The sequence below is a fragment of the Octopus bimaculoides genome, chromosome 7 (genome assembly GCF_001194135.2).
Source record: "Octopus bimaculoides isolate UCB-OBI-ISO-001 chromosome 7, ASM119413v2, whole genome shotgun sequence".
In the NCBI taxonomy this organism is placed as follows: domain Eukaryota; kingdom Metazoa; phylum Mollusca; class Cephalopoda; order Octopoda; family Octopodidae; genus Octopus; species Octopus bimaculoides.
In genome coordinates this window covers 1473829-1484465 of record NC_068987.1, presented here as the reverse complement: position 1 = coordinate 1484465, position 10637 = coordinate 1473829, and the positions used below count along the sequence as shown (strand labels likewise).

Here is a 10637-nt window from a genome sequence, read left to right as displayed (position 1 = left end):
TATATATATATATATATATATATATATATATTTATATATTTATATATACATACATACATTCACAGAGATGAATAAATACAAAGATGCACACATTCATATATGTACGCACACAAACATACATATATGTATATATATATATGTATGCAGGTGTATATATGTAGTTGTGCATGAGTTTGTTATGTAAATGTCTGTGTGTGCCTGTGCATGTGTCTTTATACATATAAAGATGTTCAAAGACACATCTATGCGTATTACTTAATTCGATATTCTTTTCCTTTATATCTCATCAGATCGTCTGTCTATCTGGGAATCTCTTTATAGTTTATTAACATTAATATAGATATTAATATTAATGATAAAATAAATATAAAGGCTTGTTTGATGTCGTCCTGTTTGTTTTTTTCTTATACTGTTGACGCATTGCATCATATTCACGTCCTGGACAGTTTTGGCCAGTTTGACGAAACTGTTACTAATTATAATATACAAGACTATCTTCTTCAAATTGCTAAATATTATATTACTTTAACAGATAATTATAATGCGTTGCCGAATCCTTTATACATAAATATATACATGTATATGTATAAATGTTACCGTTGATTACTTCTGTCGTATTTAGGACGGTACCACAATCACCATACTGGAAAATTGTCCCCATATCTAGGGTGGTATTACTACTACAGCTATCATAGCTGTGGCTGGGGTATTCTTCATATAGCTATCGCAATAGAATGTCTTCAGTATCTGGGATAGAGATGCAACTAAACCCACCACCACAGAAATATCGTTCCAGTATATATTACATGCCACATGGTAATGATCAACGAGGAGGTATCTTGTGGAGATAGGGACTGATGGGACCTGATAGAGGACCCGGCAATACAGTGACAGATGGTGAATGCAGCATCGACACATGCCCCCATACCTGGCCTGATATTGTTCGGTGCAGAACTGCACTCATCAATCACAATGGATTTGTTTCACGTTTGTGGACGTTAGTGGGACGTTAGTGTTGGACGTTATTGGACATGTAGACGTTATTGGGACGTTAGTGTCGTTACACAAGATGACTTCTGGTCAACCCCACCCCTCCAAAGTTGCCTAATTTGATTGACATAGGATCGTCTGCCAGCACACCCACTTCACTGCCACATTATTCTGCTTTCACTAACAGAGAAACAGTGCCAGTAAGTCAAAGCGCCAGCCTTCTCAGACATGGTAATTCCAATGGAGGTTTACATTAAGTTTACACGTGTCTGTGGAATCTTCAACCACTTTCACAACGGGTAGGAAAATTCAGTTGATGGAACAAATGCATTACTTTTGGATACAGCTGACTGAGATCCGCCTAGTTTATTCGCCATCCAGTAGGTTGTACCCTTTGAGAGCTAAGTAGAATTTTAGGGATATTTGACTAGTATGTCTAGCAGGTGAACTGACCGGTAGAGATTTCAGGACACTCCTCGATTGTGTTTCTGTGAATGCCAACTACCAGGTAATGAATTTCTCAATCAAATGCGCATATCTCAACGACCATGAAGGAAATGACCCTCGCAGTCCCGTATTTGTGAGGATCGTGAGAAACACATCTTGCTGACCGATACAACATTTGACATATATAATTGTGGACTATTGTATTTCAAAAGAAAACTTGCTGGGATAGGTTCTGACTTCAACATTTCAATTCTCTACTCAATTCCATCCCTGAATTCTATCCCCCAAAACTGTCTTTGAATCCCTCCTTATCTCAGTGTTGGCAATGCCATATATAATTTCGCTCGAAGCAGTTCTTAGAACGAATTCAAAACATTTCTTTATCAATGTAAATCTAAAAACATGATTATAAATATTTTGTTATATTTTCCATAATTATTTCTAAACAAAGATACCGTTGTTTTATAGGGTTTTCAATGGACCAAACGTTGATGCTGGTACTTTATTTCATGACCCCCGACATAGTAAAAGGCAAAGTCGATCTCGGCGAGATTCGGACTGAGTTAGTATATTGCTGTTCATAAGAATATAGTAATTTTCTGTAATGTAGACTTGGCCTTGCAGATATTAAAAAATCGGAGCCAGTTTCTCTAATAGAGAAGATATAAAACTCTGCTTTCTTGCTTTTTATTTCCCTCCTGTCAGTTTTAACAAAATGAAGAAAAACTGTCCGAAACGTTACATATTCTACTTCACTTTCTGTCGCTGTTTCCAAATAATACAAGACAATCTAAATAAGAACCCCACCAGCCGTCTTCCATTCGTTTTCATCTAATTCACTCTGAGATGGGAATGTTTTAAACACTCGTAAAAATATATTTAGCGTGCCATCTGTTCGGCATCATGTAGCGATGTTTCCTTCGCGGAGCAACTTAAATATACTACATTTCTGGGTTATTTATATTTATTCAAAATAAAACACACACACACATATGAATCCATGCATATAAATATATATATATATATATATATATATATGTATGTGTGTGTGTGTGTGTGTGTGTGTGTGTGTGTGTGTGTGTGTGTGTGTGTGTGTGTGTGTGTGTGTGTGTGTCTTTATGTATGCATTCAGCCATCTCTATGCTATCAAAATATATGTGTATATTGATATAATAATTACTTCGCTACAATGTACATTATGGTTATTTTTAATGTGTATTAACGATCATAACAGATAATGGTTAAAAGTCTTGAAGAATACTGAAATCGGAATAAGAGACGATATATAAAGAAATCTGCACAAGAATTGCGCAATAAAAGGACGATTTAGCATTATTATTATTATTATTATTATTATTATTATTATCATCATCATCATTATTATTATTGATCGATATGGAGGAAATGTGTTTATTATGTAGTCTCTTTTCTCTGTTTGTGATTGATTGTGAGAGTGTGTGCGTTTATATATATATATATGTGTGTGTGTGTGTGTGTGTGTGTGTATGTGTGTGTGCATATATATATATAGATAGATATAGATATGTATGTGTGTATGTATGTACATATGTTTGAGTGAGTGCAGGTAGTTGTGCATATGGCTCTATACGCGACTACGTTTATGTCTGAATGCGTGTATGTGAGCGTATGTATGTGATTCTGTGTTTGTGAAGGTGTGTGCTTGTACAAATGTGTCTAAGCGCATGCGATAAGGTTTTCAATACACACATATATACATCACATTGACACTTATGTGTATATGTTCTGTGTATATGCATACGTGTGTGTGTATGTGTGTGGGTGTGTGTTTAGATAAGTGTTTGATTGATTGCGTATATGCAATCGTTTTTGCATATATGTGTATACATATCGTTCTTTTATCTTTTACACGTTTGTTATATTAGTCTGTGGCCATACTGGAGCACCTCCTTCAAGAATTTTTTGTTGGAAGAGTCGATGCCGGTACTTATATATATTTTTTATGTTTAAAGCCTAGTACATATTCTAGCAGAACTGCTAGATTACGGGGACATAAGCGCACCAACACCGGTTGCTAAGCGATGGTGAGCGACAAACTCAAACAAAGTCCTACACCCACACACACACACATATACGGAGGACTTCTTTTAGCTTCCGTCTACGCGATGAAGTCCAAAGTCTTTATTCAGCCCAAGGCTATAGTAAAAATCAGACTGCCATGCAGTGGGACTGAACCCGGAAGCATGTGGTTGGGAAACTAACTTCTTGCTACACAGCCGCACCTGCGTCTCTTCCATGTAACTATAGGTATGTAATTGCAAATATACAATTGTTAATATATATAAATGTATATGAGATTGTGTGTATGTGAATGTTTATATATGAAGGTGTGTATACGATTACTTCTGAGCTCGTATATTCCATATACGCATTTTCCAATGTGAAGAAGTATGTGAATATGTATGTATATGCCTGTGTCATATGTGTCTAAATAAACGATTATCATATATGTATATGCATAGCGTTGTGTTAAGTGGATGTATGCATATGGTTGCTTTATATGTATACACACACACACACACACACACACACACACACACACACACACACACATATATATATATATATATATAAGCTGCGCATTCATTAGTAATATTATACAATCGTTTTGAACTGAAATTGAGGTATTTTAAAAATATGTTTTTCACTAAAATGTGTTTACATCCTACTATAGTTAGGATTCTGTATCCACTGCGACAGCCGATTCTTCCTATACGCCTGTGTCATTGTGTGCGTTTGCACATGTTTACGTAAATATCTGTGTGTTTGTGTGTGTGTGTATATATATATATGTATATATATATATATATATATATATATATATATATATATATATATATATATATATATATATATATATATATATATATATACATATGTATCTCCTTATCTATATGAACATGCGTGTATATGTGTGTGTATATATATATATATATATATATATGCATGTACACACACATATATCTATATCGATTTATATATATATATATATATATATATATATATGAAACAGTTTTGTGCCTAATAATCTCATGATTGTTTAATATAAAACAAAACAATCTTAATGAAATAATAGAACAAATACATTACGAAGATGATAATGATGATGATGAATATGATGATGATGGTGATTGTGATGTTAACAGCATTATTAACTGTCTCGTATTTCCAGAAAACTTTTGAAATGTCTCTTTTCAATGTGAAATTCGATTCGTCGATTGTTTATTTTGAAAAGCATCAAATCACAACAACTTCGATTGCTCTCCTAATGACTTCTTAACGAAACCGGCCAATAAGTGGGGAGCACTCACTGCTTCACCCTATCTGCTGGTAGTAGTAACCAAATCTCCATAAAATGTAAGAAGGATGAAGATATTTTTCATTCAGACTTCCTTAGGGCATTATCCAACGGGGCCTGAATTAGCTATGATGGGTTGGTTGGGGTGAGAGAAGAAACCATACAGATGCTGTCCTATTGAGAGAATGAGATGGAGAGAAAGAAAGATGGACAAAGTGCGGGCTAGAAAGAGTGACGGTGACAAAGTTAGAAAATCTAACCTCAGGCTATCGAATGACCCCATCGACCCCAGTGGTTCTCAACAGGGGCCCTTACTTTCCCTTGGGGGGATCGTATGATCCCCTGGTGGGGTCATATGATTCCTTAGGAGTCCATGTATCCTTTGTAGGCTTTAGATAAGATTTGTTGTTAAAATTTGTAGGCATTAAATTGGTTACACTTCTACAGTACATAAAGTATTTCAACACTTGTGTTTATACATTTCCTATTAATATTTGAATATAAAAATATCCTGGGAATGTTTTAAACATCGAATGTCTAGCGGGGTTCCTGCAGAGTCAAATTGGAATCAAAGAGGTCTAGAGGTGGAGAAGCATTGCTTTAGAGAATGTAGTTCTAGATAGACTATGCCTGAATTAAAGATAGGATGTTTATGCCATCAACATTAGCAGGAAGTATATATTAGAAAATGTATTCCTAGATATACTAAGTCTGAATAAAAATGCGATGCTCAGGCTGGGAACACTTTTCATAAAAAGCCTGCTCGGGACGTATAGACCAGGGGTTACACAACAACAATAGTATTAAGAACTTATCAGAAATTGTATTCCTAGATAGGCTGTCCCCGACTAAAAGTAATGGCAACAATAGCTGGGGAACATTTGGTCATCATGGATCAATATAAAAGAGCAACGAGGATTACAATTGGTTTCAAATTTTGGCTAAAGGCCAGGAATTTTGGGATGGCAGGTAGTAAGTCAATTACATCGACCCAAGTACTCAGCTGGTACTTCTTTTATCGAACCTCAAAGGATTAAAAGCAAACTCGACTCCGGCTGAATTTGAACTCAGAACGTAAGGACGGACGAAATGTCGCTAAGCATTTTGCCCGGAGTGCTAACGATTTTGCCAGATCGCTGCCTTAATAAAGAGTGTAATTAAAATTAAATTGACTCCGGGCATGTATGAAGCTGAACATCGAGTTCTCTAATTACTCCTTGCTACTCACAATTATTAAAGTACCATTATTAAAATGTATTTCTTCTAATAATCTTATAACTGTGCAGGTCATGTGACGGCGCGTGGTGTGAGGCTCGCTGGAGAGAAAGATAAAATACCTTGCGGTATTTTGTAGTTTTGGAGTTCAAATCTTGCGAAGGCCAAGTGCAATAATACCAGTTATATACTAGGACTAGTACAGCTGAGTAGACTAGTTCCTGCAGGTGTGTGTGTGTGTACGTATGTATGTGAGTCTGAATGTGTGTCATTATGCTAATGTAAAAAGTTATAATATGGCGGTGCACTCTTTATGTGATGCTCTGAGCTACATTGATGGCACCATTAAAGAAGGATAGGAGAGAGTGGGAGAGAGTGATAGAGAGAATGAAGGAGAGATTGAAAGACGGGAAAGACAATGCGAGACAGAGAGGCGAGAGTGATGGAAAGAGCGAAGGCGAAAGAAAGTGAGAGGAGGAGGAGAAAAAAAAAGGAATTGTGAGACAGAGAGACTGAGAGGGAGGCGAAAGAGTGACAGACAGGGAGAAGTGAGCAGGAATATTATTGTGTGTGTGTGCGTGTGTATGTGTCGGATAGACAAAAGAGAGTTGGGGAGAAAATATATAAATGGAGAAGGAGAAAGAGAGATAGGGGGAGAGAGTGTGTGTGTGAGAGAGAGAGAGAGGGAGAGAGAGAGAGAGAGAGGAAGGAAGAATATTACGGAGGCAAAGAGAGAAATATGTTTAAAGTAGAAATATAATTTGATTGGTTGTTGTTGTTAAGTCCAGGATTAACCTGATTGAGTAGAGATCCTAACCATGACCATCCCGTCTCATTCTCTCCAGAGCAAACGAAGCAGACACTGTATTATATGTGGTCTTCTCTAAGAGAGCATTGTCTGGGAAGACTTAGCTGCTATTTCTAGTGTGAGCGACATGTGGTGAAAGTGGCAAATTGTAAAGTGCAAAGATAGGAAGTGTAGTAGTAGGAGGAGGAGACGGAGGAGGTGGAGGATGGAGGGAAGGGTTAGGGTGGGAGAGGAAGAAAAATAGGAGAAATGGTGAATGCCAGAGTAAAAGAAAGGGAAATAAGGTGAAGAGTGAAAGGAGGGTGATAGTAGGAGGAGGTGGAAGAGGGAAGGAGATGGAAGTGAGAAAAGAGAGAGAGAGAGGGAGGAGGAGGAGGGGGAGAGAAGAGACTAAGAGGAAGAAGGAGGAGACGAAAATTGAATGAGGAGGGATAGATATGAAAGATGAGTTAGAAGCAGACCCAGAATGGGGGTGGGGCGAGATAGGAGGGGGAGGAGAGAAAGTGTGAGAGAGAAAGGAGTAGCGAAAGAGCGCGAGAGAGGGAGTGAGAAAGAGTGTGTGAATGTTTTCCCTGGGCCAATTTTGTTTCCCTTCGTCAATTGTTTGTCCATTAACACCGTTTTAACATTTCATAATATTCCAATTAACGTGAGTTGTAATTAAATTTTAATGAAGCCACTTGCAATTAGCAGGTTGAGCAGTACTGCACTGTGTGTCATTAATATTTTATAAACAGGTAGATGCCTGTACCGATAGGTGGCGTTGTGAGGGCCTCAAAGCATCTAAAATATATATGAACAGCGTTCCTAAACAGACACATGCCAGTACATACGCAGACAGACAGACACACACACACACATATATATATATATATAAACATACAAGCACACACACATACAAGGGCAGGGAAACGCACGAACACACACGTATGCAATGAATGCGCGTATGAACGAACATATCTCGGAATTTTTGTGTACGTATATAACGAAACACGAGCATGTAGTCACACACACACACACACGCACACACACACACACACACACACACACACACACAAAAGCACATAGACGTGGACTTCTGCTGGTGGATCCTCCGCCGGTGTCTACGGTGATCATTCAAGTATTTGATTACCTGAATTATAACTCGTATAATTAGCACTTAAGTGGCTGAATATACCGTAGACATGTACGTTTAATATAATTCTCAAGCCGAGCCAGAGTCATACGATGTGAAAAGGCTGGATATTTGAATGACAAGTACATTCGACAAACAGAAAGACCTGGGGGGGGGGAGAAAGGGGGAGAGAGAGGGGTGGATGGAGAAAGAGTGTGTGATAGAGGGGAAAAGGGAGAGAGGAGGGCGCGAGACCAAAGAGAAAGAAAGAATGAAAGAAAGAAAGAATGAAAGAAAGAAAGAATGAAAGAAAGAAAGAATGAAAGAAAGAAAGAATGAAAGAAAGAAGGAAAGAAGTGGAGAGAAAAGGAGGAAAAAGAGTGGATAGAGAGAATAGGACCCAGTACTTGCTAGTATATATTCTATCGACTCCGAAAAGGTGAAAGGCAAAGTTGACCTTGGCGGGGTTTGACCTCACAAAGTTATGAGCGAGAAGTCAACGTATCGCAGTTAAAAATTAAGTTTCACAGGCGTCCTACCTATTTTCTTTCTTCATTGGAGGCCATGTAATATTTCGTTGCTAAAAATAAAGTAGTGAGAAATTTCGCTAGTGCCGTAGTGGATAGCTTAATGTGCAGATCCTTGCAAATATTTTCCTCTTCATTTTTCACTACTAAGCTAAGGTATATATATTTTGCTGTTTTTGTTTAGCAAGTGCAGTACATAAGGATCGGACAATAAGTGTAAGCCAGTGTCAACGGTAGTTCCAGAAATTCCGAGCCGGAAACTACAGACTAAAAGAGCCTCGTCCTGGAAGATCTGTGGAGCTCGGGGAAAACGTCCTACAAACGCTGGTGGAACAAAATCCCATCCTAACTGTTGAGGAACTACCAGAGAAGCTTGGATTGGTCATTCACCATTTGTCGACAACGAAGACGAGGATGATGATGATGATGATGATGGTGGTGGTGGTGGTGGAAGTGGTGGTAGTGATCAATAACATGGTAATAATGACAATAAACAAAACGGTGACGGAGATGATAATAATAATAATAATAATAATCCTACTATAGGCACAAAGCCGGAAATTTGGGCAGGGGAGACTAGTCGATTACATCGACCCCAGTATTTCACTGGTACTAAATTTATCCACCTCGAAAGAATGAAAAGCAAAGCCGACCTCGGCGGGATTTGAATATATGATGAGGATGATAATAATAATAATAACAATAATAATGATGATAATAATAATAGACGTGAAATGCCATTTACCTGACTGGATAATGTTCAATGACTCTGTATGTATCAGACCTCTCCTTCATTAAACACGTCCTATTGTAAAGCATCTCTCTACTGTCCGGACACTCCCACAATCTGTGTTTGATTAAGCCTTCACATCTCTTTGTAGGAAACTCTTTATAACGCCATATTACGCCGCCACTCACGTACACCTCTTGCCTCTCCACCCACTTGGGCGGCTGACCTCGGCCGTTTAGCCACCACATTCTTGTACCCCACGGTTTCAGTTTTGCATCGTAGGACGGACTTTGGAGGTAATCTGGGAACTGGCAATCACTCCAAATTCCTGCAAAAAACACGCACAGAGAAAAATAAGAATAGCCAAACTTCTAATGAAAATAAACAAATCTAAAAATGTATATAGTAAATTTATAAAACAATAATTTCATTTACTCGTTTATTTAATTAATTATATAATTATCACATTAACCAATGATCTAATGAAGTACCATCACCGAGGTGTTTCTGTGGCGATAGAGGCTGATGGAAAAAAAAGGGGGTATACAGGCGGTATGTATACTATGTATCGGAGTTTTCTGACTTTCATCTTTAGATAATTGCGTTCTCTAGTAAATAGCTGTGTGTGTATGTACGTATGTATGTATGTTATAATTCGGTTCTATTTCATGATTTCTTGCCAACAGAGAAAGAGCCGGTTTCTAACCTAATTTCAAGGCTCCTTCATTGGAATTTCAACAAGTGTTTGTTTGTATGTATGTATGTATGCCTGCATGTATATATGTATGTATACACTCATGCATGTATGTATGTATGTATGTGTGAAGATGTGTATGTCTTGTTTTATGTATGTATTCTCACGCATATACTTGCATATCTAGACATGCTCAGATATATTTAAATGATAAACCTTTGGAAAGTTTGACAGATTTTTACAGTTCCAATGATGGATTGGATCTGTAGTCTTCGAATGAGCTTTCTCCTTTCTGGTTTTGAGAAACCTAATTTCTCATTATGTATGCATGTGAGGCCATTCTACGAGATATTTGACAACTGTCATTTCAAAAATAAAAAAAACAATAAAAACATAAATAAAGAAGACATGACATTTATGACAGCAATTATTGAAAAATTTATCATATGGATATACACAGGTCTGTTAATATCTCTTTTATTTTTCTAATCTATGTGTTCGCGTGTGTGCTTGTATGTATGAGTGTGTATAAACCATAAAATGTGAGGAGGTATGAGAGATGAATTTACCAATTCACCCAATTGATAACCTTAGAGTCATGGCTGTAATGACATTTAATTGTTTATATATTTCTCATAAAGTGATTTCATTGATCGGATCATCTGGGTTTCAGCTGCAAGGACACTTTGATTTGTATTTCTCTGTATTGGACTACTATGTGGTCTGTTAGCCGAGTCTGCTAGAAGAGCTTTCTGTGCAGACACACGATTCTCTG

General features: G+C 37.4%; 1 protein-coding gene across 1 annotated transcript in view; it reads right to left on the bottom strand.

The window, feature by feature from the left end:
• The window catches only part of LOC106877658 (uncharacterized), a 776611-nt gene that overhangs the window by 169281 nt on the left and 596693 nt on the right, over positions 1-10637 (bottom strand). The window contains exon 3 of the mRNA XM_052969108.1: positions 9184-9496. Coding sequence (XP_052825068.1) covers positions 9184-9496 — 313 coding nt within the window. The remainder of the gene's footprint in view (positions 1-9183; positions 9497-10637) is intronic.